Consider the following 26,790-nt stretch of genomic DNA (forward strand, 5'->3'; position numbering starts at 1 on the left):
GGACCAGGGAAGTCCAATTTAACTGGAATTGTAGGAAGCATGTTCCCAACCAGGCCTAGTATTTTTATGCAGCCTGGTGTTCTTATGCAATCTATTTTGCAATTTCTTCATTAATTTCCATTCCACCATTCACTAACCCAGGCCTTTGGCTTGTGGCTTGGACATGAGCCAAGTACACATCATAGGTATCCAATAAATACATTAGATTTCTAGAGGTGGTGGGGCCACAGTGAAGCTCAGCCAGTTTTTCAGGCTAATAAATTAAATTGCTTAGCTGCTTCAGTTGCAGTATAATTTAGAGAATTTTTTGCAGGGAAGGAAGCTGTGTTATATAAGACTGGATATCCGACACCCAGCACAATATTTGGTCATCAGATCTGTCAAATCCTCTACCAGCCAGCAGATAATTATTTTGTTTTCTGCTCTTGCTAGTTACGTTGTACATTTCCTGAATTCAAATGGCTTGGGCATGCCAAACTCTCTGTGCTCACCTCACACTTTTCTTACCAGTTGGGTGAGCAAACGCTGTTCTAAAGCAGGAAGAGAAGCTGCAGGATGCTAGAAACCACAATCAATCCTTTCTCCATCATCTCAGATTGCAGTCCAGATACAGTAAAGGATTATACTGACTTTCCACCCTTGAATTCAGAAAAATGCTTCAAGAAGATTCCCTTTTATCACCACCCCCTACCCACACACCCGCCTCCCTACCGAAGAAACAGAGGCAAGAGAGTCATCTCCATTCTTGTCTTATGCATAGCCCCATTTCTTCTTGCTGCTCTATTTGGCCTAGGTAAGACTGCAAGAACTGGTTTTAGAGCAACGTAAGCATGTGTATTGAATGTTCATTACAGTATAAATACCATGGTCAACAATAGCAGAAATGTTAGGGGATACTACAGTGGAAAGAGAAAGCAACAAACATGGAGCCAAAGGTGTCAGGCAGATTTTTATTCCAGGAATTGCCAGGTAGAACTTCCATTTCAGGACTCATCACTCTGGCCCAGAACCTTCAAATCCAAAAACTGGGGCACCAAGCAGCAACAGAACAGAGGGACAGAACAGTCCCACCCCCATTCTCCCCATTGCCTATGGAGAAACTGGCCCAAGCCCAGATGACCCTGCCTGTCCTCTGGCCCTCTGGATGGATAAGCCCAATTGGTTTGGCTTTCAGTGAGCTTTTGGACCAGACTTACACATTCTGAAGCTGAACTTCTTGTCACTTACAATACAAGGGACACACATCTGGAGCTTCTAAGACAGGCACAGCATGAGGACCAGTAGCGGAGCAAGCCAATCAGGTGCCTGGGGCGGCGCGTGTGCCCTGTGCCCAGGGGCGGCACCAGCCAGAGCAGGACACTCTGCGAGGCCTCCAAGGAGTCTGCCTGCCTCCTCCCACTCAGCCGCCCTACAGCTGAGGGGGAGGCGGCGGGCAGACCGTTTGGGGTAGCCTGGAGCCTGTGGGCGCCCAAGCCACCGCGTCACTCCCAGGAGAGACGTGTGGCTCGGGCACACTGCAGGCCCGAGTGCTGCCCCACATTTTGTCACCCCCCTTTTGTCATTCCTCCGCCCCTGATGAGGACAAGCCAGATGGAGAGTAAACAAATCCTACAGGGCAAGGCTCATGCTGAGGTGGGTTTGCTCTCAACCTTCCCTTCTCGGGGGGGGGGGGGGAGGAAAGGGGTGCGGTGGAATGGGCGGCCCCCGGTGTCACCACTGAGGGTAGAGACAAAATGCCAGGCAGCACTCACCGCAGGGCCTGCAGCCGCGCGCCCCAGCCATTCGTCTCTCTCTCTCCTGGGAGTGATACAGTGGCTTGGGCGCCCGTAGGCTCCACGCTACCCCAAACGGTCTGCCCACCGCCTCCCCTTCAGCTGTAGGGCAGCTGAGTGGGAGGAGGCAGGCAGACTCCTCAGAGGCCCTACAGAGCATCCTGCCCTGGCTGGCCCTGCCCCGCAGGCGCAGGGCACATGTGCTGCCCCAGGCTCGTGGTCAGTTTGCTCTGCCGCTGGCCCTCATGCTGTGCCTGTCTTAGAAGCTCCAGTTGTGTGGGCCTTGTGTTGTAAGCTTGCTCCGCCGCTGCTTCTCAGCGCAACAGGCCAAGTCTCAAGTTGTGAAGAGACACAGCCAAAGCTCCACAAAGGGCTCATTACTTGGTGGCACCATCTTTTGCACATTCTTCTTCAGACCTTCTCAAGAAGGGCCATAGTTCCCAATCGTGGCCGTTCACATTCCACAATAACAAGCCTTCCATCCTGACAGACAGTGCCAGTGTGGGCACAAAGCAGGACACAACAGGAAAGCATTCTGCCCTCCAAGACAGCAGTGACAGGGAGGCAAAGGCCTACCTGGACGGACAGAAAATGCCGGGTGCAATGCTGGGATTCCATTCCATGGACAGCAGCAGTCTTCAAAATCCTCTATGGACGAGGTTAACCAGCCCTTTAGTTTAACCACTTCTTCTACCAAAACCCTAAGGTCCATGCTGCTGTGTGGTACCTCTCCCCTTTGTAATTCCAGCACAAGAGCCCCAGGCATAGTGTTCAGATCTTTGAGGACTCAACTCTTTCAATCCAAGGTGGCTCTGAGCTGATACTTCTGGGCTCGGCTTGGAACTGCCGGAACTCACTTAGCTGCCTCTCCAGTGTCTGGTTCCGGTAGTACATCTCCATATAGCTGGCCTGAATCTCCCGCTGATAGCGCAGGACTTTTTCCTTCTCCTTTTGCCAAGTTTTCCGCTCCTGCTCAAAGTTTGCAGCTTGTAGCTGGGCCTGGCGCCTCTCGCGCAGCAATTCTCCCCATAGCCACTCAGCGCCCTCTGCGCTCTCCCCCTGCATCCCCTGACTTTTAGAGTCATCTGTTTCACAACCCAAAAAGTCCTGGCATGCTTGCATGGGAGAGTCCCGTGGAGGAACAGGGGAGCTGCGCTCTGGCAAGGTTTGGAAAGAGTCCCCCAACCGTGCCAGTTGCGAGTCCTTGGCTTGCAGCTCTGTTCGGACCTCCCGCAGCTGTGTTTTCAAGCTGAAGATTTCACCCAGTTTCTGGGCTATCTCCTCCTGGGCATCTCGGAACTGCTGCTTGAGCAATGAAATCTCTGCAGTCTTCTGACAGACCTGTCAAAACAGTACATTAGGGTGAGAACAGGGGATAAGACTAGACAAAGAGAAGCAGTGAGCTGTTGGATCCTGGGTGCTGCAGCACAGCAGAGGGAAAGGGTTGGAATATTTCCAAAGGACAATGTCATGCCCACAGCAAAGTCAACCAAGCAACAACAAAGACCAGAGAGAAAGGGAGATGTTGGGAGTTGCTCAGATAGGATTGTGAACATAAGGCTTTGCATCTGAAAACTTAGTTCTGCAGCTTGGCAAGAGGGAAGCAGCAGCCACAAAAACTTTGCCAGCTGTCTAGTAAGACTTGATCTGCTTTGCAAAAACACCAGAGTTCAATAGAACTGGCAGCCTCCACTCCCAGATGGGGAAGCATGTACACCAGTAGAACCATGAGCATGCTGAGAAGCAAAGAAGAGCCAGGATCACCGTGGACATTGGCACTGTGCTCTCTATGGGTTTTCCCCACTCACCTCCCACTGGGTCTCCTCCAACTTGGGGCTCAGGCGCTCTGCCTGTTGCTGCTGCAGCCTCAGCTCCTCGCACTGCCTCTGCTGAAGGTCCAGCTCTTCTTGCAGCCGTTTCTTTTCCTGCTGAGCTTTGTAGAGCTGCAGCTGAAGTGCCCGCTGGCTGCGTTGGGCCTGTTGCATCACTTGCTGAAGCTTGGCTACATACATCTGCTTCAGTTCATCCAGCTCATCCATCCACAAGCGCTGTTTGTCCTCAAACATCTGTCAAAATGAGAGAAGATCATGGAGGGGTCTTACGCCAGCCCTTGAGATGACTGGCCAGATTCAGTTGGCAAATCAGTGGCTTTTCTCAGTGCAAAAGCGATCCAAAACCAGAAAGCCCAGGCTTTCTATGGAAGGCAAATCTATTCTACTCTAGGAATCAGTCTTTAAATGTCTCAGTTTAAGCCCATAGCATCACAAGGTAAAAGGCAAAGCCAACACAGTACCCTGCAGATGTTGTTGGATTCCAAGCCCTCATCAACCCTAGCCAGCATGGCCAATGGTCATGGATGATGGGAGTTGTAGTATGGAAACATCTAGAGAGACCACATTGGTTACCTCTGAAAGGATGAGATAACAGAACTGGGAAGAGTCTACATCCTGAGATTCTGCTGCCAGTCTGTTTATAGACAGGACTGGTAAGAAGGGCTAGTACTAGCCTGCTTCAGAATAAGTCAGCTCATTTATAATCAACCTGAATATGTATGACTGTATAAACTTAATTAACATATGTTATGATTCAGAAAAGGAGCAGCTTTTCAATATTCATGATGTGTAACTCCTTGGCACTTTAAAGATGGTAGAACAAAACACAGTCCAGTGACAGCAGAACTGCCAAGTCATTCTGTCCCCAGAGCATAGCTTGACACTCAGTAAGACTGCATGTTCCAAACAAGATATGGATGGGCAGCAGAACCCTGCAATATTATCTGAGCAGCTCACTTTTTCACTCTATTGTGCTCTCCACATCATCAACAAAAAAGAAGACTTTCAAAACAAAACCAAGTAAAACAAAAAGGGGCTATGAAGCAGCATTTACCTGACAGCCTAGGGAGGCTAAGAATTGCTTCAAGGAAATCAAGCAGAAAAGTTTGCCCCCAAAAGTAGTTGTTTAATATTTTAGACCACACAAATTATTCACAAAGGGACAATTGGGCAAGTCACTTTTATGAACATAATTGCACAATTATTTTTAAATCCTGCCTGTAACACAATTTGGCCATTGTCTTTCACCGAGTCCAGCTCCCTTGACACTAGTGCTGGAACCAATGTAAGATAAGATGTTTTTCAATGATCATATACATATAGTAAAATAAATAAAATCAGACCAGGGAGAAAAATTGGAGCTCAAGTTCTCAGCTCTACAGTCTGCTCCACAGAGGAGATTCCTCATCAACACGCATTTCAATATAACCCATTTCTGTGTGGAAAAGCTTCACCACGACGATTACATGCTCTACTCCTTTCTTCCTTCCACTGGCACACACGGTACTTCACACACATCTCCTATGTAAACTATTTTTTCCTTTCCTCTATTTCTGTTATATACTTAATGAGGAATGTGCAAGGAATTCTTTAATTAAATTTATATCCCACCCTTTCTTTCAAAGTAGCTCATGACTGGATTGGTGGCAGGAATTGGTTCCAGATAGGAGTGTAAATCAGACACTGAGAGTCTTGCAAATAAGCAGCCTTGCAATGAAGTACTGTTACTAGTCCACCTGCCCCAAAATACCCATGTTAGTAATCTGTATGGCACTTTGAAAGCCTGAAAGCAGTGTAGGAGCAACCAGCTTTCTTACTCCATAAAAAAGCTTCCCCATTGCCTTGAGGCCATTCTTATTTACCACAGGCATCCAGGAAAGTGGCTACTAGCAAGCCTAGAGAAGGGTGACATGGCTGACAGTGATGTATGTGGGATGCAAATTAAGGATCGGATGCTTTAGGAATGGAAGATGATGCAAGATCCTAAAAAGAGAAGACAAAATGAGGAAAGGGAGAGCAGACTGTCGTTTCCACAGGACCAAGTAAGCCCATCCTGTGGTGAAAATCCACCCACCTGTGTGAAGGGATCATCATTCTCACTCAGATTTCTCTTAAGCTGGCGGAGCTCCATGCCCTTCTCAGTCAGCCGGTCCTCGAGCTGCTTCACCACATCTTCCAAGGAGTATGTGGGTTCATATGGAGGGGGTGGTTCCCCAGAGCTCTGCAGGCGACTGAGGCTCTTGCAAGACAGAGGTGCTTTGTCTACAGCCAAAGGGTCCCGTGGCCCCCGAGAAGCCCTGTCTAAGGAACCGCCAATGTGGTTGATGTGGCCTACGGAAGCACTGAGCTGAGTTGGAGCAGGTTTGAAACGGGGAGTGTAGGTGGGGAAGCTTTGGATAGAGTTGCTGCTCTCGTCCAGGCTGATGGTGTGCAGCAGGTGGCTGCGGAGAGGGCCGCGTTGCGAGGAACTGCTGGTGCTGCTCTGGGTCAGCAGCGTGTGCAGGCTCCCGTTGCTCTTGGACAGCTTCTGGCCTTTGGCTGATGACAGCCCCGGCATGGACAACAAGCTCTTCCCAGACACCACCTTGAAGGCAGAGGGTCTTATCCGACACTGGAAGGAACACAAGAGCCATTAGCAGGTACATCAGCCCATGAGCAAAGCAGGGATGGAAGGAGGTCAACATGTTCTTGCCACAATTTGTAGAGTTGGTTCTATATAGCAGGGATGCAGAACAGCAGGTCTAGGGGGCAAGTGTGGTCCTCTACATCTCTTATCTGGCCATTGGGACTCTTCTCAAGCCACACGGCCTTCCTCAGCCACATCCGCTACTGGACTTGCCTCAAGGATGGAATTCAATATAGCGCTATAGTAGAAATCAATATGGTGCTAAGGTGAACATTCCACCAGCACACAGAATTCTCCTTGTGCAACAATCTCCCCCTCTTCTCCCTCCACCCTGCCCCCCAAATCTGATTCAGGGGTTGCCCCAACACTCCGGAGCAAATCTGGGGAGGCGCACACCTCACATGGTGGGGAGAGGGAGTCTCATTGTGCAAGCGGAAGTAGTTCTGCTCATGAAATTATTTCTTTTAATAATAGTGCTCTGAGTATCAAGAGAAGCAGAAGCTGGTGTTGCGATGGGGGCTGCTCGGAGTAGCCATAGGCAGTGCACAATGGCCGGTAACAACGCAATGAACCCACGGTGGCCAAATCACATTCTCAGATACGAACCTCTATCCACAGAGAACAACCCTACCCTGGAAGACCCCACACCAGACTGCATGAATCTACTGGGAATGATTTTCATTATGTGTGACTTGATGCTGAAGCTAAAGTGGTGAGCCTGGGTTGTTGTCTCCTGTTCGTTCATCAGCGTTGCCAACTCTCGGAGCTCAGAAGATACCAAACAGATGATGAGGTGCACTCCCTCATCAGAGAGGACTATTTTCTCAGACAATGCAGATCCATTTGCACATGCCTTGGGTGTACTCATTTTGCTGCATTAATAAACTGATGGTCATTGGGGGTGGGAAATACTGCCCTGAATGTTTTTGCTTGGTTGCAGCGTGTGCTTGATTGAAATTGATAATGCTTGTCGCTTGCCACCTGGAAACTAGCCACCTGCACAAAAGTAAAATTCACATTTGTTGTTGCTCTGCCCACTTCTGCTTCTGGCCCCACCCAACACTGGCATGTAGCCCCAAAAGGATTGCAGCCCTTGGTCTAAAAAAGGGTTGCTGCCCCGTTATATAGTTTGGTTTTCCCTACTGATCGCCCCTCAAATACTTCCTCGTTCAGATGTTGAAGAGAAATGGCATAGGCCTTCAAGAAGAACAAGTTTCAGGCAGGGGCAACCTACTTCTTTGACCACGTAGGCTGGGCACTCCCTGGCCAGCAGCAGCAGCATACTGGAGACCATGTGGAATTTGGTGGCCATGAGGCCAAGTGTATCCTAGGGTCCACCGATAGCAACAGTACAGCAACAGTAGCCAATCTAGTTGTTCTGTCCACTATAAACGGCATCTCCTTAGATCTTAGAGAGCCAGTGTAATATAGTGCTTAAGAGCGGTACTCTAGTAATCCGGTGAACCGGGTTCGCGTCTCCGCTCCTCCACATGCAGCTGCTGGGTGACCTTGGGCCAGTCACACTTCTTTGAAGTCTCTCAGCCCCACTCACCTCACAGAGTGTTTGTTGTGGGGGAGGAAGGGAAAGGAGAATGTTAGCCACTTTGAGACTCCTTAAAGGGAGTGAAAGGCGGGATATCAAATCCAAACTCTTCTTCTTCATCATCTAGGTCCCTCCGGGTCCATTAGCTCCTCCTATGCTCCAATGCAGTGGTGGAGAACCTGTTGCTCCCCCCATATATTGTTTGATTACAGTCCTCAATAGCCCTAACCGTTGGCTTTGGCTGATGGGAGTTAGAGTCCAACAGCAAGTTCCTGACCTCCAGAACACCCCATTAATCCAATATCCCCACATCACACACTGCTGGACCCTATATACAGCTAAAGGCTTTCTGTTTCAACACATCAGAAATACTGTAGGACTACTGGTGGGAAAATGCATTGGATTTATGCCAAGAAGCCCCACCCCATTCCCCTTCCAGTCTCTGCCAAGAAACGCTCTCTTCCTTCCTAAAACCACACCCCCAGCTTGCTCACCTTGTCAAAGCGTCCACGTTCAGGCAAGGAGCTCTTGGAGAAATCAGCTGCCCGTTGATTGTCCCGGAAATACCGCTCGGGGGACTGGTTCTCCCGGTCACTCTCATAGTCCCGTTTAAAGCCACCTCCAGATGACTGGTGCTTCTTCTCAGCCCGGGTGTCCCGTTTGCCCCCATGCAAGTAGCCAAAAACTTCACGCTGTGACATTCCTTTCCGGAGCAGCCCGTCTGGCTGACGCATGCCGCGCAGACCTCCCGGAGCAGTTGGCAAGAAATCCTGTTTCTCTACTAGGCTGCCCACGCTGCCCATGCTGCCGTCGTCAGGCTCAGAATCCAGAGAGTAAGGATCAAAAAGACAATTGCCAGGGTCACAGGTCACATGAGAAGCCTGTGCTGTTGCCATGGAGATTTAACGACAAGCGGAATGCCAGCACTGCCAAAAGAAGTCACACAGGCACACAAGTTATTGATATGTTTGTTCCCACCAGCCTGTGGGGACAGCAGGCTAAAAATCTATCCCAATCCATTCCTGTCAGCGAAAGGTCCTCACACCAGTTCCTAGTGACACCATGCTAGGAAACAAGTCCTCTCTTAAGCTTTGGTAGTCAAGCACACCAATAGAAGCCACTGATATTACGGGAGGGGTAGGGAGTCCAGAATCTGTTGTTGGCCCATCAATCCTGACCATTGGCCTTGCTGGTTGAGGCTGATGGGAATAAATGCCCAACAACATCTGGAGGGCTGCAAGGTCCCCACCCCTGCCCTACAGCTAACTATGGGCCCCGTCTCCTGTATCCCTTTTACTGACCTATTTACTCACCCAGCCAGAGCAGAGTCCAAATGTGGGAGATGCTTCAGCAGGAAGAAGCAACTCCCAACGAGGCAGGATCCACCCAGACCTGCTCCCCACAGAAGCCTAAGTTATTCTCCTCTGATGACAAGCTGACTCCCATATCTAGCTCCTCCCCCCGCCTCAGGCAGTAGGGTGGAAAACGAAAATAAACACACTGGATGGCAAAGGAGGAGCTCCAAAACTGACAATACTTGCGCAGCTACCAGTTATTCTCTCACCAAGGCTACTGAAAATCATTTCCTTATTTTAGCCTCCAATAAAATAACTCTTGGCAAGCCTATATTGGGCTGGAGAACCTGTGCTTCCCCACCATCTCCGGCCAATGCAGTTGGACTACAACTCCCATTATCCCTCACCATGGACCATGCTGGCTGCGGCCGATGGGAGCAAGAGTCCAACAACATATGGAGGGTGCCAAGTTTCCCACCACTGCTCTATACATTATATGCTGGTGTCAGCCTCTAATGTCCCTAGGAACACCCTGCTCTAATGATGATCTCTGATAGCCTCCCCTGGCCCACTTGGTAAACTGCAGTCAGAATCCTATATAATAAGACTTTGCTGGTAGCATATTTTTGCGGCTTAACAAGCCAGTCAGAACAGGACATGAGTCTGGCATGACATTTGATGGGACCACAATGAGGAAAGGAGCTTCCTACCAGGATTCAGCCTTGGTCTGTCATATTGTAAGAGTGATAGTGATGATGCAACTGCAATTTCCCTCTCACACCAAACAGGACCTTTATTTTAGCTCTAGGCTAGTTAAGTGTACAGTCTGATGTTCAGTTGGTTAACAGGTGAGAAAGGAAGGAAGGCACATACCAGATGCTGACATGTCAGCTCCACCACTGCCCTGAATTCCAGCCCTCTTGCTGTGTGTGGAACCACTGACACCTCTCCCTCACTGAGGTGTGCTCTTGCTATGATGTGGCCACTGATGGCGCCTCAAGAATATGCTAGCCCGGCCTCACAGTTCAGCACTCACACAGCATGACCATGTACACAGGAAGGTAAAGATTCAGCATTGCCATGGAACCATGGATTCACAACACTTTCTCTATCTTCATTGCCACAACCTAATGCTTGCCAGCTTCCATGGGGCAGATAGGGTGGCCATGTGTCCTACTATGGCAGGCATGTCCAAAGTCCATTTCAGGGGCCCAATCCAGCCCGCTGGTCAATTTAATCCAGCACCTGTGGCAGTATATGTCCTGGGGTAAAATCCTAAAAAAGGCTCAGCAACTCTGGGGTAAAATTGTAAAAAATGCTCAACAACTTCAATCCTAAAAAAAGGAATGAATTAGCACGTACAGATTTACTACAGGTTTGTATGGGGGGTTTTACCTCTTTTTGGTAATGGGTTTACTCTTTCTTGGTGATGTATGAGTGGGCACTCTCCTAAAATTCTCCTAAAATTCAGAAATGTCACCCAGTTTCTATATACTTGTCTCCAGACCTAGCTCCAGATATACACTGGCAGAGCTGAACAGTAGAGAAACAAGCATATATGACTTGCTATTTTTGCCTCCTCGCGGAGGCAATAATATAAGGAGTAACAATCCTCTGTGTCCCCTGTAACTAAAGTCAGGACTCGTGTCTTAAACTGTTTGGTGATTTCTCAGGACAAGAACTGAATTAAGTATCTTGGCACAGATTTATTCTGATGAGGCAGCGTTTCAGGGAGCTAAATTGGAAACATGCTCAGAGATGAGCTGGAAGCACAAACAGCTGAATTGGAGGAAACCGGAAAAGATATTTGGGAGGCAAGATGGGCAGGACAGCATCATTTCCTGAGCAGGTGTGAAGGCTTTGAATACTCGGCATTACTAGGAGGGAGCCTGAAAGCCTGCTGTTAACTGTTTGCAAATGGATGTTTGGTCTCCCAGTGCCACAGATCAAGGTCTGGTTTACACATGAAGCAAAATAAAGGTGAACTTCTGACAGCAGGTAGAGAGCCATATTTCCGAATGCTCCCAGAAGTCCAACAAAAACTCCCTGAGCAGAAACCAGCACAGCAAGCAATAGGCTAGACTAGTCCTGATAAGATAGTTTCCTACACCCAGGGATTATTATATCTTCCCATCTACTGTTTAAAATGGTATCCATTTATTTATTTATTTATTTATTTGCTTGCTTGCTTGCTTGCTTGAGTTATTATTTGTGTTATGGGCAAAGAAATATTAAAACAAGAAAAAAATCACAAAAAATAAATGCAGTACAGAAACAGCATTAAAAGAGGCAGCAACATTCCAGATAGGAAAACAAATTCCAGAAAAGAAAACAAGCACACACACAAAAGGTGTGTGTGGGGGAGAGTAGATAAAGAAATTAGAAGCGACATATTTTAAAAACCTGTGAGAATAGGAAAGGGTTTTGCCTGGGGACGAAAAGCTGTCTAGCTAGGCAGCAGAGAGAACCTCTCTGGCAAGCCACTACTGAGCAGCCCAGTTTTTTTTTCATAGCCACCTGTTGTATCTCAGCTGTGGTGGCACTCGGAGAAGGATCCCCATTGTTGATCTCGGAGTACATAGGTACATAAGGAGGGAAAGCGGTTTTTCAGATACTGCAACCCCAAACTATGAAGGACTTGGAAGGTCAGAATCAGCACTCTGATTTGGGCCTGGCAACACGCTGGGCACCAGTGTAGTTGGCATAATAGGCTCATAGTACCCAGCCCCTAATAATAATAATAATAATAATAATAATAATAATAATAATTATTATTATTATTATTATTATTATTATTATTTATACGCAGCCAAGACGGGGCTCAGGGCGGCTAACAAACAAAAATAAAAACAAGTTGATTAAAATACAATTTAAAAGATTAAGATACAACATTAAAACATTAGGATGCAGTCTCTTCATAGGAGGAGAAAGGAAAAAGAAAGAGGGGGAGGGAATCAAACTGATTCTAAGCCAAAGGCCAGGTGGAACAACTTTGTCTTATAGGCCCTGCAGAAAGAAATCAGATCCCGCAGGGCCCTGGTCTCATGAGACAGAGCATTCCACCAGGCCAGAGCCAGTGTTGAGAAGGCCCTGGCTCTGGTTGAAGCTAATCTAACTTTCTTAGGGCCTGGGACCTCTAGGGTGTTGCTATATGTGGACCTTAAGGTCCTCCATGAGGCATACCCAGGAGAGGCAGTCCCGTATAACAAACAGTACTCTTGCAGCTGTATTCTATACTATCTGTAGTTTCTGGACCATCATCAAAGGCAGTCCAACATACAACACCTCACAGTGACTGAATTAGGTTACCAAGACACACCAGGATCACTGAAGCCAGGCTATCTCTGTCCAAGTATAGTCATCGTTGGTGTACCAGTCAGGTAAGCTAGCATAAGGCACTATAAGATGGCAGAAGGCACTCTTATCCTCTGCATGGGTAAGCCTAAATGCCCACTGTAAGAGCTCAATGCACTGATATGATGTGATTTATTATATTTCTATGCTGCTTTTCATTCAAATGAATCCCAAAGCGGTTTATGAACAATAAATAACAATAACATGATACAACATAATACATCACAAATACACCATAAACAACATAGAATATTTAACAAATCATCAGGAAAACAATTACAATTAATAAAACACTTAAATCATCAACTAAAAAAGTAAGCTAAACATCACAAAGCAAAAGTAATAACCCGGGGCAAGGGGGAGCTCTATTCTACACTTCCTTCCATTTATTCATAGGCCTCTAAGAAGGTAATCTCAATATTCCAGTTTCCATCACTACCAAATTAGGGCTGATTTCTTGAATTGCCCAGGGCAGTGGCTCTAAGAAGGCTAGCACCTCAGAGCATTCTCTGCACCTCCATTTTAAACGAGCTTGCTGCCAAATGTTCATGCTCTGACCCTGCAAGATAATGACCCTAAGCACTGCCGGCTCATTAATTATCGGATAATGAATCAGCCCAACATGCTCATAACCCTGAGTCAAAAAGCTGCCACAAGTACGGAAGCACAATGTTAAAGGGGCTTTGCAAACAGGTGCCAAAAAAGGTCCACAGTCAAACTGGCAACAGAACCCGGGACTCCGCATTCCCTCTTGTAGAGGCCAGTAAGTCGGCTCCAGTCATATCAAGTAGATCAAGGCAGTCCCAAAGAGGAAGGTTTCCATGGCAACAGACTTCCACACAGCTCATTTATGTTCCCACATGTACTGATAATATAGAGTCTGTTCAAAGTAGGCTTGTGGCAGAGAGCCCGCCCAGCTTTAACAGATGTTGACACAGTTCTTGCAGAGGAGTAAGAGCTCTCCACCCTTGGTGCACATAATTGGGTCCCCAGTGCACATGACAAAGGGTAGCGACAGTAGCTAAAGGCTCATTATAATGATCGTATCCCATGTTGACTGGCACATAGGATGGGGCGTTTCAATAGATGTCCCAGAGGATTTGGCGGCCTAGATTCCTACACAGTGCCAAGACTCTTGAAACTTTCCTGGCTTAGAGGCTCACACCCCATCTGAATCAGGAGAGACTGTGCATGCCCTGGACCAGAGTGTGGACTCGGTGAAGGCCAAAAAAACAAGTCTGAATCATTGCAAGATGGAAGCGCTGCGGGTAAGTGGTTCCCAAGTCTCAATAATTGGACAGTTGCCTTTCTATTGGCTTGTACTGCCGTAATGGAGCAGGTTTGTAGACTGGGTGTGCTCCTGGATCCAACACTGACACTAGAGGCTGGTTCCCAGATACAAGAGAGAAGGCAGTTGCCCACTCTGGATAGGGCTGCACTCCTCCTGAAGGAGCAGGTACATAGTTTAGGGGTACTCCTGGAACTAACTTGGTGGCCTCAGTAACAGGGAGTTCTTTTTATCTGCTGGTATGCTCACCAAGTGTGGCAGTTCCTGATTAGGGATGACCTGGCTACTAAATTCCATGTGTATTGATAACCTCAAGACTATGCCCTTGTGGTTCATCCAGAAGCTTCAACTATTGTGGAATGTTCTGGCTAGACTGGTTATAGACTACCACCAACACATGACAACGGACTTAGAAGACTTGCACTGGCTTTCCATCTGCTACCATGTACAAAATCCTGAACAACCTGGGCTCAGGATACCTTACTGACTGCTTTAGCCCATATGTCCCAGGTTGATCAGTGAGATCATCCGGGGAAGTGTGGTCTCCCATGGACCAGAAGCACAACTCATGTCAACAAGAAGTCATGCCTCCATTGTAACAGACTTACTCTAAGGAACTCCCTACCATTAGAAATTAGGCAGGCACTGTCCTTGCTAAGTTTCAGATGTCAGATTAAACCATGAGACCTTCACACCATGAATGTTGTTCTAATGTTCTCCCCTCTACTTATTGCATATTGGGTGTTTTTGTTTCTGTAAGCTGCTTTGAGACATATGGTGAAAAGTGCTGCATATGGTTTTAAATAAATAAATAGAAGCTGGGGTGACCTTCATGGCCAGGAGTGTTTTTTTTACCAGTTTTGGTTGGCAAGACAGCTACGGCCATTTCTGAACCAGGAAAGCCTGAAAATGGTTGCTTATGCACTGGTAGCCTCCAGATTGAACCACTGCAAGATGCTCCATGTGATGCTGCCCATGAAGGTGGTTCAGAAACTGCAGATCGTGCAAAATGCAGTGGCTCAACTGCTCACTGAGGCAGACTATCACCATCATGTTATGCTGTTGCTGAAAGAATTACACCCACTGCCAATTAGCTACCAGACTAAGTTCAAGGTGCTAGTATGCAAAGCCTATAGAGCTTGGGACCAGAATATAAGAGTATATTACTCCTTATATGCCCAACCAATGACTGCACTGTGAAGAGAAATGGACTTCTGCATATGCCATCTAATCAAGAGGCCCATTCTGTACAATGTAGGAATTGGGCCATTAGAATCGCAGCACCAACTCTTGGGAACTCCATACTGTTCCTATCAGACAGACACCATCTCAGTTATCTTTTCAAAGTCTATTGAATGCCTTCTGTTCTTCAACAAGCCTTTGCAGTGGATATTTTTATCCCACTCAGTATCTGCATCAAACTTAAATTGTTTTTATATTTGAAACTGTGTGTGTGTGTGTGTGTGTGTGTGCGCACACATGTGTTTATTGTTGATGTATTTATTACTTTTGAGATATTTTATAGGAAGCAATTCACATACAGAATGGAATAAAATAAATATTTCCCAATATCATCTTGTTTTGTTCATAATAATTTCATGATTAGCTGATGGGATGATTTTCTTTTATTGTCATGTTGTTGATACTATATGTGAAACAAATTATTGAATGTTAATTGTTTTTGGTTATATTTTGAATTGTTACAGGGCGGCAGTGATTTCTAGCGTATCTTTTGTCATTTCTTAGGGTTGTAAACCACCTCAAACACAGTAATTTGGAAAGGTGGCATACAAACTGGAATAAAATGAAGTTGGGCTGGTTCACATGGATGAACCTGTTCACATAACGCTAGGACTGTGATGCATTGAATCTGTATGGAAATTCCTCAGTCAGACCTGTCATGCCAACTGGGATGGAAGCCAGTTCCTGCCAGATCTCTTTCTCTACTGTTCAGTTCATAGTCTGATGTCCAATGACTCTTCACTGTTCTCTGTCTTCTGAAATGTTTTGTGGGCATCATAGGACTCCACCCTTTTCTTGAATTTGCTCCATGTAGTTCTATCCAAGTCTTCATCTAGTTCCTTTTTCCTCTTAGTTTCCTTTCAATCATCTATTGAAGGATCTCCCATCTTCTACAATATCACATTGGACTCTAGGACCTTTAGGAAAAGCACCGTCATACTTCTTCAACCTTTTCTGCACTCCGCATACTGCTTCAAATCCATCCAAATATACCTTCATTCGCTTCCTTCCTATTCACATTCTTTTCCAATAGAAGCTTCACATTTGTTTCTTCCACTTGGCCTCTTGTCTATGCTTCACATATAAATACATGGACACATATTTTTAAACTTCTGGATATATTTCTCCTGCCAGATATTCTCTGCTCACTGAATGCTCTGCTTTATAACAAAAAGCTAGGAGAAGCAATGGGTCCTGTTGGGATGCTACCTGGCAGGGCTGGCCTATCTTGCAAAAGTGAGAGGGAGGTGGATTGACCATGTAGGTTGTCAAAGAGCAGAGGTGAGCAAAAAGGGCTAGGCAGCCCCTGCAGGAATCAGGTTAATGGGCATGCAGCACTCTTCCTGACTGGCACAGATGTGCCTGGGTACAAAGTATCATAGAATTGTAGAGATGAAAGGGACCCTGAGGAACATCTAGTCCAAACCCTGCAATGCAGGAACATGCAGCTGTCCCATACGGGGATCGAACCTGCAACCCTGACATCATCAGCCCCACACTTTAACCAACAGAGCTATCCCGGCTGTGCGTGGAGGGTGTCCCCTCACCTTCCCTAGCGTGGAGTTGCACCTTGGATTTGAACCAGGGACCTCCAGCCTGCTCTTCTGCAGGCCCAGAGCTCCTGGCATCTATGCATGGTTGTTCAGGCTGAGGATGGGAGGAAAACAAATGCCCCATGGTGTGTCTACTAACTGTCTGCTCCTCTTGCTCTGTGGTACAGTGGTACCTCGGGTTAAGAACTTAATTCATTCTGGACGTGTGTTCTTAACCTGAAACTGTTCTTAACCTGAGGTACCACTTTAGCTAATGGGGCCTCCTGCCGCCGCCGCACGATTTCTGTTCTCATCCTGAAGCAAAGTTCTTAACCCGAGGTACTATTTCTGGGTTAGCGGAGTCAGTAACCTGAAACGTCTGTAACCTGAAGCATCTGTAACCCGAGGTACCACTGTATTTGCAGTGTGGGTTCAAGCCTTGGAAACTCACTCTCTTTTGCCCCGACATAGCTTTTTCCTTCCCTTCCCTTCCCCTCCTCCCTCCCCACTGTGTGTGTGTGGCTAGGCTTACAAAAGGTGAGCACGGCCGCATTTGCCCCCTCCCTCTAGTAGGGCTCACACTCTCATATCCTGCTTCCCAGCCCCGTGCTCTATGCAGTGAGTCACTGAAAGTTGCTGCTGTCAGCAAGTGTCTGTAGCTGGCTGCTTTTGTTACACAGCTCAACCCCTCCCTTGGGCTGCTTGGCCAAAGAGTTTTTACCTCCCTACCTGAATCTTTAATCCCTGTTCGCAGGAGGGCTACACTTGATATTTGCAAGCCTCTTGCCCAGGAAATTACTTGGGTGCTGTGTAGTCACATTGCCGGCACAATCCCTGATTCACAGTGGGCAGTGCCAGTTTTCCCAGGAATGCTGGCCCTGTTTGATGTCTCCCTTTCTAATGCTGCTTTTGTATTTGCATGTGTGTGTGTGTGTGTGTGTGTGTCCCACTTGATAAATAGAGGTTGTGGGGATGTTCCAGCAGTGCAGTGGTAGTGCATTCCGCCCCCCTCGCCAAAAAAGAAAAGAAAAATTAAAGCATAGGATTGTTTTGCCTTTGGGCTAGTTGCAAACTGATTAAAGGATACTCTCACCTAATTTTTAACTGACCTATGAAAATCTCCAACACAGATTGTATCTAAGTATCAGAATTTAGCAGGACGCGGGTGGCGCTGTGGGTAAAACCTCAGTGCCTAGGACTTGCCAATCGCATGGTCGGCGGTTCGAATCCCCGTGGCGGGGTGAGCTCCCGTCGTTCGGTCCCAGCTCCTGCCCACCTAGCAGTTTGAAAGCACCCTTAAGTGCAAGTAGATAAATAGGTACCGCTTTATAGTGGGAAGGCAAACGGCGTTTCCGTGTGCTGCACTGGTGCTGGCTCACCAGAGCAGCTTCGTCACGCTGGCCACGTGACCCGGAAGTGTCTTCGGACAGCGCTGGCTCCCGGCCTCTTAAGCGAGATGAGAACGCAACCCCAGAGTCGGTCACGACTGGCCCGTATGGGCAGGGGTACCTTTACCTGTATCAGAATTTAACCAAGCTAAATTGGGCAGCTATGCTATAAATGGTAACTAGAGCAAGAATAATTGGTGCTACATAGGTGGAGGAAAATAAATCCTTCAAGCCTTAGGGCAAAATTCCATCACATTATGAAAAATAGGGGTATGACATTTCTGAGGTATATTATCTTACAATGTGTGTGCTTTGCATGGCTTTTCACCTCATTTTGAAATGCCAGTGATTGCCAGAAGACTGGGCTAAATTGGCAATTCTTGTGGAGATAAGTGCTAAAAAAAGAACTGAGGCGAGAGACTGGCTTGCTGCAGGAATTGCCAAGAGTCTAGCCTCTGCAGACTTCAATAACAACTGACACTTTATTTTGTCACACACTGGAACTAGTGCCTCCCTGTAGGATCAGACCCCCTTCCATTTATGCCAATATACAAATCTATGGTGAGAGAGACCTCACTTGTAATAGTGGGCAGTATTCAGAACACATGCCCTCTGCAAGGATTTCCAACTGCATAAGGGGACTTTCTCCAAGTCTCACAGTGGCCAACCAATTCTTGAGAGTAGGATGTGGACTAGATGGGCCTCCTTTGGCCTGATCCAGCAGGGTTCTTCTGATGTTCCACTAAGTATTTGCAGCAATAGGACAAACTGAGCAAATATGTAATGTAATAATAAATTGACAGTGACAGACGGATAATACAAGTGGCCAGAGCTAAGTCAGGGACAGGTAAATGAAGCAGGCTCAAAGTTGAAGCAGGCAAAGTCTGGGAAACTGAAGATGGCTTTGGATACTACCCAGAATTGCTGCTGGGGGAAAATGCATGAATAACTTGCACATCCTGCTTCCATTCTGCTATGTGCTACACAGGTATCCAGCTTATACAGCTCCTTTTGAAGATGATCGTTTGCTGCTATTACTATTACCCAGAAGCATGGAAAGAGCGTTATCTTTTCAGTGCTCCAATGCAACATCTGGAACCATCCATAGTTAGGATCTAGAAGCGATGCATGGGCATGTTCTGTTGTAGAAATAAGGGTTTAAGGCAGGAAAGGAAGATCTAGCAGTGCAAGCGATAACTGCAACAAAGCACACATAAGAGAGCAATGCAAGGCAAGAGATGACTGGGGATATTTGAGATCTGGAGGCACATTACCGTAAGGATGCAGTGGTGGCTAAATGGACATGGTTCTTGTTATGTACTCAAGTTCTCACCCTGAGCCAGCAGGGGGATACTGTAGATAGCTATGCAAATAAAGGATTGAAAGTGACGTTCAGTGATTGGATGGATACTGTAGATAGTTATGCAAATGAAGGATCGAAAGTGACATTCAGTGATTGGATAGTTTTAGAAAGTTGTTACAGTAACAAGGTACTGGAGCTCTATATAAGCAGGCTGACTGAGCCCTTCAGTTCTGTTCTGGCATCTGAATAAAGAAGAGCTGTTTGAAGAATCGCTGTGTCGTCTGATATGTTCACCCACAACTTAACAGTTTTTGTCCAATTCTCAGAGAGTAAGTCAGGTTCAAAGATTCCTGACACTAAAAGCTGAAACTTCACTATCCAAACACACTAATACAGTACACTGGTACCTTGGTTCTCAAACTTAATCCATTCTGGAAGTCCATTCCAAAACCAAGGCGTGCTTTCCCATAGAAAGTAATGCAAAATGGATTAATCCGTTCCAGACTTTTAAAACAACCCCTAAAACAGCAATATAACATGAATTTTACTATCTAACAAGACCATTGATCCATAAAATGAAAGCAACAAACAATGTACAATGTCACACAATCAATCAATCACTAGCTGAACTGGGTTCCACACAGTCACAAAAACGAAACAAAAAGAGCCACAAAAACAAAAACGCAAAATAAATAGCAAAAACAGACAGACCTCAGTGTAACACTCAAAACCAAAGAGTGGCACTCAAATCGGAAATGTAACACTCAAAATGGAAGTGTGGCACTCAAAACGGAGCATGTTCAGCTTCCAAAAAAAGTCTGCAAACTGGAACACTTACTTCCGGGTTTGCAGTGTTTGGGTTCCAAGTTGTTTGAGAACCAAGGCGTTTGAGAACCAAAGTACCACTGTACTTGTGTGGGCTGTAACATTTCTGGGCCAAGGAACTCTTGGTCTCTCCTAAGAATGTCAATGTTAATTTCATTTCTGTCTCAAAAAAGAGAAGGCGATAAGCTTCATGGTGTGAACAAGTATTAAAAATGTGACTGCAGTTTATGCCAAGACTCATAAACCAGAAGGCAAATTAAGAGACTCCAATATGTGGCTGTCACTGAGAATGACTTTTAAATCAGCATCAGATTTTTAGAGGCTTGCTGTGATTCTGAACATCTGAAGGAGACCGTGAATGCCATAAAAATAGAAAAGGCCTCCTGGATCAGACCAAAGGTCCGTCTAGTCCACCATTCTATACCTAGTAATGGTCACCTAGATGCTTCAGGGAAGCTGATAGCAGGACAGCCCTCTACTGTTGTTTCACCACCACCTCCAACTTGATTTCAGTGCTATACATGTTCTAAACTTGGGAGGTTCTATTTACCTATTGTGTCCATTGATAATCTTTCTCTATAAATTTGCCTAATCCCCTTTTAAAATCATTATGTAAGCCTGTGGCCATCAACACACCTTATGGAAGTGAATTGTACGCTTCATTTGAAATTATTTTCTTTTCTCTGCTCTGAATCTACTGGGTGTACTGTGAAACAATTGGGTGACCTCAAGTTTTAGTATTATGAAAGGGAATGGAGGGGGATCACACTACCTATTCTTTCCACGCCACATATTTTTTCATAAATCATCTTTTTCAAACTGATGTAGTACCATAACTTTACCCCTTTGCACAAAGGATGGCGTTTCAACACTTGATAATTTTGATCACCCTTTCCTGCACATCTCCAGAGATCTACGATTTCTTTTTAGAGATGGAGCTACCAGAACTGTAAATTTCAGTCAATATAACAGCCCAGACAAAAATTTTCACCCAAGTCAGTCCCCTCTCGTCAGTCATCTAATGTGGACCATCTAATGTTACAGATTTCTTCTCCAGGAACCACTGCATGGAGGTTGCTCCAAGGGCTGTTTGCTATACCAAATGCACTTTCATGCAGTGGGGAGACGGGGTGGGGGGAACAGGACAGTTGCTACACGTGCAACCACTGTATACATTTTGGGAAGCCACACCCAATTGCAGCGCTTCAACAAGTTTGCACACATTTTACAGTACAAAAGTGAGAGCATTAGGCACAAGACCAACACCCTGAGAGCAGGAGAGACTTATTCCACGTACTGCCCGTGTAAACTGTTCAGTTGCCTCTCCAAAGAAGGTGAGGCAATGATTGGAACAAGGAAGTGGCTCATGTTTCCTGTATCCTTCTCAATCTAAAAATAGCCATTTCACAGGAAGCAGCTTGTCAAACCCCCAGGCAGGTAAGGTTGACTATGTTGGGGCATTCAAGGTTAGAAGCAATACCCAGACATTCCTTTGAGTATAAGTATTCTCAGACTTGGCTTCTGCACTCATCAGCTCTCCTTCAAAAAGGGAATGCATGCATCAAAAGAACTGCTCAACCGCTACACCAGAAATGGGGAAACTGTGGTATTCCAGATACAGTATTGTTGGATTCCAAACTCCCATCAACCAAATTCATCATAATGCTAATGTACAAGATGCACATGAGGTTGGACTAGATGATCCTCAGGGTACCTTCCAATTCTATGACCCTAATTGTCCTGCAAAGAAGCAAAACAAAAAACCCACATACATAAGAGCAGGCATAGGCAAACTCGGCCCTCCAGATGTTTTGAGACTACAATTCCCATCATCCCTGACCCCTGGTCCTGTTAGCTAGGGATGATGGGAGTTGCAGTCCCAAAACATCTGGCGGGTCAAGTTTGCCTATGCCTGCATAAGAGGTTTGTTTTTAAATGACCTGCAGCTATAGTGAAAGCACTTTCTAAAGCTGTTCCTCAGTCTCGCTTTCATGATCTATATACCATTCAAAACAACAGGATGACAGAGACTAAAACGGTATGACTTGTATATATCTTTACATAGCTAACAATCTATACTGCTCAGAAAAAGAATGGAGAAAACGACTACTAAGATATCCCAGAAAGAGAATGCTCTGTTCTGAAAGCCAAACACGTATACACCAATGACTCATCAAGAACTATTAGACTTTGGAGATTCAAGAAACAAAATTGCCTTCTTTGTAAATTGAATCGGACCACTGTATTTTCTACAGTGATTCTTCAAGGTCTTCAAGTAAGCAGACACTTTCCCCATCCCTTCACAGGAAATGAGATCCTGAAATTCTTTTTGACTGGAGCTTCAACAATCTGAACTAAGACCTTCTGTACATGAGCAGGTGCTCATATACTAATACATTATGAGGTTACTTCCTGGATTTATGGCGGCAGCATGCCAAACAGAATCCAGTTCCTGAGGCAGACCTTCAGGAGTTCTCATTTTTAAGGAGCTTTCTAGCATATCTAGCATCAGGGGCGCCGACTTATAAAAAACATTGGGGGAGCCCGCGAAAGCTCATGAATAATAAATAAGCTCATGAATATGCAGATAAAGTGGCGGCGCCTCCTCGTGAGCGAATAGGGGAGAGCGTGCTGCGCCTATTAATCAGCTCCGAAGGAAATTGGGTGGAGCTTTTGCTCGGGAGGGAGGGCAGGAGGCATGCAGCCCGACCCTGTGCATTTTGGGCTGGGGGAGGGGCAGCGGTGACGCTCTGCTGGAGGGGCGCCCAAGATTATTGGGGGGGCGGAGCCCCCCAAACGAATTTTTGAGGGGGCTCGGGCCCCCTCAGGCCCCATGGAGTCGGCGCCTATGTCTAGCATATCTTTACAAAGGATGGAGCGTTGTGTTCTGTTTAGCCTTTAGTCATCCCCACATTTCCTCCTGCCATGACATTACACTTGGCCAAAGACCTCAAATCTTGCATTTTTGACGGGTTTTCTTTTCTTCTTCTTCAAATAAACACATTGTCTAGGTTCAATTCTGTGCTGTTAGCTTCATAATATTGGGTAGGAGGGGAGGTGGATGCAAAAAGAAAATAGGTCTGTCCAGAAGACCACTGTGTTTTGCAGCACACCATTCTCAAAGGAGGGAAGTGTCATCAGCTTCATGTCTGTACATTATTTATTTACCTATTGCTATAACGCATGTGCCTTATAAGCCCCTGGTACAAAGCAACAAAGTGCTCACCTAAGAGCAAGACATGAAAACTCAGGGACATTATAAAGCTCTCGTTTGAGTTTACAACCCCACAAATTTGGCTTGGATTCCTTTGTCAAGCCTCCAACCTTTACTGTTTGACTAATATTCTGGGACTTTTTACTACACACTTCAAATAGAATCTGGTAAGCCAAGTGAAGAAGAAAGGGCCGCCATATGAGCCACCCGAACGGCGTGCGATTTGTAGTAATGAAAGATAAATGGCCTGCTGGATGCAAGCCAATCTTGTTTCTGATCTGGGTTATATTTTGCTTGTGGCACTGCTGGATGATGTATGCCTGGAGATCAACAAAATAACTTGCGCAATGTTGATCTTATTAGACTTTCAGGGTTTGGTTACGTTGGGAATTTCCCCCGATGATCACGGAGCCTGGGGGCTATTGTGTTCCCCTGCAGTGTGTGGCGTGGCCTGCAGTATGAATCATTTCAAGCTATTTTTGCAGTGTACCCACTCTCTGATCCTGGCAAACCGGGCTCTGTATTTTATAGCTTGATCTGCAGGTGGGGGTTGCTGATGCTGGTGGACGAATGGTCCTGCCTTTCCAACCTCTCTAACTTGATGTTGCTGATAATAATGTGTTGGGGTTGTGAAGGTGGGGCTTGACATACATCTCTAGGACTGATATCAAGTTGCTCTACCACTGGCAAAGGGATTCCAGGGGTAATGGTAGATGTCTATAATCTGCTCTGATAGAGATGGATGAATTTGTCAGTTTTGTTTTGTCTAGGTTTCTCGTTTTCCATGCTTAAACTCAATTTGTCCCATTTCCACAACAGTTTGATTTTTTTTTTAAGTCAACACAAAAATCTGTACTTTTTTGCACATTTCTCCCAATAAACACCTTTCTGTGTACATTTCTGCCCAATACATGCATCTTTGCTGGCAACCTTCCCTAATACATTTTTGGACATTATTTTCATTAATATACACATCTGTGTACACACTTTCCCTCAATATATGCTCTTCCTATATGCATTTTTTGGCTGGAGAACAGAATCTCAAATTCAGAGATGTGCAAATTTGGAAGAATAACTGTGTGCTGGTTCGCCTATTGGTTTAAAAAGTGAAAATTAGGTAAATTTGCATTAGAATGTGAACTGAAGAGATTTCTCCCTCATCCCTAGTCCTGGGTATGTCCTACAGTGTCCTTCAAGGTTTCATCTTGTCCCTTCTCCTATCCAATTTCCATGCTGTGAAGATCTGGAGACAGGTGTTTTCAACATGCTGATCACACTCACTCAGTTTTTTCCTTCCAGATCCTGTGATCTTGGGCATGATTACTCAATGACTTTCAGATACTATAATCTGGAGGGAGGGTAGATACATGTCACTCATAAACGTTCAGGATTCCCTGGTTGTTAAAGTAAAACTTTACAATGTTAACATTTATGAGCATGACTTTTTTGAAGGTAATCACAAGTGGGAGGGGGAAGGTCAAATATTTAAGCCAACCACTGGCTTTATATTGTATGCTGCCATATTCATGTGTTTGGTGTCCAGTTACAAAAGGGACTGGAATTTTTGCTTGTGGAGGTCCGTTGCTCTTCAGGGTGGTCTCTTCTAACAATAGGGTTAGTCCTAGCAAAGGGGAGCAGTCTCTTGTGCTGGCTTCATTCAAATCACTCTAGTTAACAATCTCAATATGTCACTTGCATTCACTGGTCACACAGTAGGGGGTCTCTGGAAGGAATGCTCTGCCCTGTGCTAGGCAGGAGACCACAAAGGAAGAGAATGATCACCTTCATGGTTCCTTAGAAATAACAGGCCAGAAGAAGTGGCGAAAGGATAACGTTCAATGGAGCTAGCATAGCACAGAAGGGGATACATATACAAAGTCATCATAAAGTTTGTATTCCAGATTAATTCATCCAGATTATCTGCCACACCTCAGAGCCATGCTCACAGACCACACCATACAATTCCAATGTGCGTAAAGATTAGTTTCAATAATTTAAAAAGTTTACTCCTTTGTTGCTTTTACCACCTTGGCTGAGAGAGTAGTGGGTCTATTAAGGAATAAAAAGTGGCACTTCATTCCTTTTAGATATCTGGAGCTGGTCTCACTCTCAGTTAACAGACAGGATACTTTACAATTCAACTGTTTTCCAGCTTTTACTTTATTTCCAGGGAGCACTTAACGTGGGTGTTCATGTAATACCAGTAAGAAAGAGCACTTTAACCCCAGAAGTGTGGCAGACCCCTGTCTATCCGGGAGTAAACTGTCAGGGTGTTTGATGGCCAGAAATATGTAATGCGACTTGCTCAGATCTTTGCCACATGTGATGCTTGTCAAGTCCTTGTACGGTTTTTGTTTGTTTTGTGTGCTTTTTTAATTTCAAACACAAGTACATGTTCCGGTTTATCCAGATCTACGACTAGGTAGAAAGCTATCCCAGAATGAATGTCACAATGTAAAGTTACCCGGGAGGCAACCTCTGCACTGACATAAGCTCCCAGCACGGATCGTTTATATCCCCTACCATCATTGCTACCACGCAGGCAAGCGGGAATGCATTCTACTGCGCAGAGCCACTCTGCTGCGCAATTCCCAAAGAACGACGGCGCTCACCAATAAAAGGATGCACCTTTCTCTCCAACACCAAGTCGCGGGGTCGCCATTCGCCTTCGCCGGGGCGAAAAACCTGCGGCCCTCTAGCCTGATCTCCACCACCGAACTCCTTTGCTGCGACGCCCGGGGCAGCAGCGTTACGAGACCGGGCAGGGTTCCCCGTCTCTGCGCGCCCCGACGCCTCCATTTCCAGTCCAGCAACACTCAGACTCCGGCCCCATGAGCCAGCCACCCCGTCCCAAGGGAACCCCGTTGAGCCCGTCCCAAAGGGAAGACACGCTGCTCGCTCGGGGCTGCATTCTCAGAAGATCGGGGAACCACGTGTAAACGAAATGAGAGAGGGCTAGATCCATCTCGGTTTCAGACCCGGGAGAAGGGGGGGGAGCAAGCGCCACTGTCCGAAAGCGGATGAGAACAAAGAGCCACCCGCCAGATGGACAGGTCCCAGCCTTAGCCGGGACCCAGGACGGTTTCCCCGTGTAGAGCGGCGGCCAGCAGCGACTCACCATGATTGCTGCCTGCAGCCTGATCCCCGGCTAGACTGGGCTGGACTCCATCCCGCGACCTCCTGCTGCCGCTGCTGCTGCTACTGCAGCCCCTCGGTCGGCTCTTCCTTCCCTCGCTGAGATTTGAACACCCCACTGCAGGCAAGGAGCCCGGGAGTCTCTGGCTGCGCCGCTGGGGAGGAGGCAAAACCTGGTCTGGATCCGCTCGGCATCTGCGCCTACCCACGTAACCGCGAAGGGAGCAGTGGCCCTCGCGGTGCTGCGGCAAGAGCAATGGCAAAGCGCGGCCTGGATTTCGCAAACTTGAACCTCCCAAACCAAATGGGACGCAGGGTAAAGGCAGGTTCAGTGGCCACTTGTGCTGGGTGCCCTCCCACTGGCTCAGGTAAAATGGCACCTGCGTAAGTGGCTAAATTGTCCCCCGAGACCAGGAAAAATTACACCTTTTGAGATGACGA

The 26,790-nt window shown here is 46.4% G+C and overlaps 1 protein-coding gene and 1 long non-coding RNA gene across 3 annotated transcripts; one reads left to right on the forward strand and one right to left on the reverse strand.

Annotated features, from left to right (window-relative positions):
* Positions 1 to 936: 936 nt before the first annotated feature.
* On the reverse strand, positions 937 to 26,477 carry N4BP3 (NEDD4 binding protein 3). 2 transcript variants are annotated; one of them, XM_081185721.1, is made up of 5 exons: positions 26,333 to 26,477; positions 8,268 to 8,699; positions 5,679 to 6,215; positions 3,581 to 3,838; positions 937 to 3,113 (listed from the first exon to the last, which is right to left on the reverse strand). In XM_081185721.1, the coding sequence occupies exons 2-5, from the start codon at positions 8,667 to 8,669 to the stop codon at positions 2,544 to 2,546; spliced, it is 1,767 nt and encodes a 588-aa protein (XP_081041847.1). In that variant the 5' UTR covers positions 8,670 to 8,699; positions 26,333 to 26,477; the 3' UTR covers positions 937 to 2,543. The 2 variants fall into 2 exon arrangements, with proteins under 2 accessions (XP_081041847.1, XP_081041848.1); XM_081185722.1 differs by lacking the exon at positions 26,333 to 26,477 and adding an exon at positions 9,087 to 9,856.
* LOC308582538 lies at positions 11,900 to 15,279 on the forward strand. Its single transcript, XR_014005735.1, has 2 exons — positions 11,900 to 13,690; positions 14,051 to 15,279. It is a non-coding gene; the product is annotated as an uncharacterized lncRNA (long non-coding RNA).
* Positions 26,478 to 26,790: the final 313 nt, after the last annotated feature.

This window comes from Podarcis bocagei (genome assembly GCF_964188305.1).
Source record: "Podarcis bocagei genome assembly, chromosome: 2".
NCBI lineage: Eukaryota > Metazoa > Chordata > Lepidosauria > Squamata > Lacertidae > Podarcis > Podarcis bocagei.

Bases quoted from the DNA above. Each gene is read 5' to 3' on its own strand.
- N4BP3 (XM_081185721.1), bottom strand. From the start codon at position 8,669: ATGGCAACAGCACAGGCTTCTCATGTGACCTGTGACCCTGGCAATTGT. The intron at 3,839-5,678 runs GTGGGTGGATTT...TCATTTTGACAG, and splicing joins ATGATGATCCCTTCACACAG to ATGTTTGAGGACAAACAGCG. The intron at 3,114-3,580 runs GTGAGTGGGGAA...CTGTTTTGACAG, and splicing joins TGGAGGAGACCCAGTGGGAG to GTCTGTCAGAAGACTGCAGA.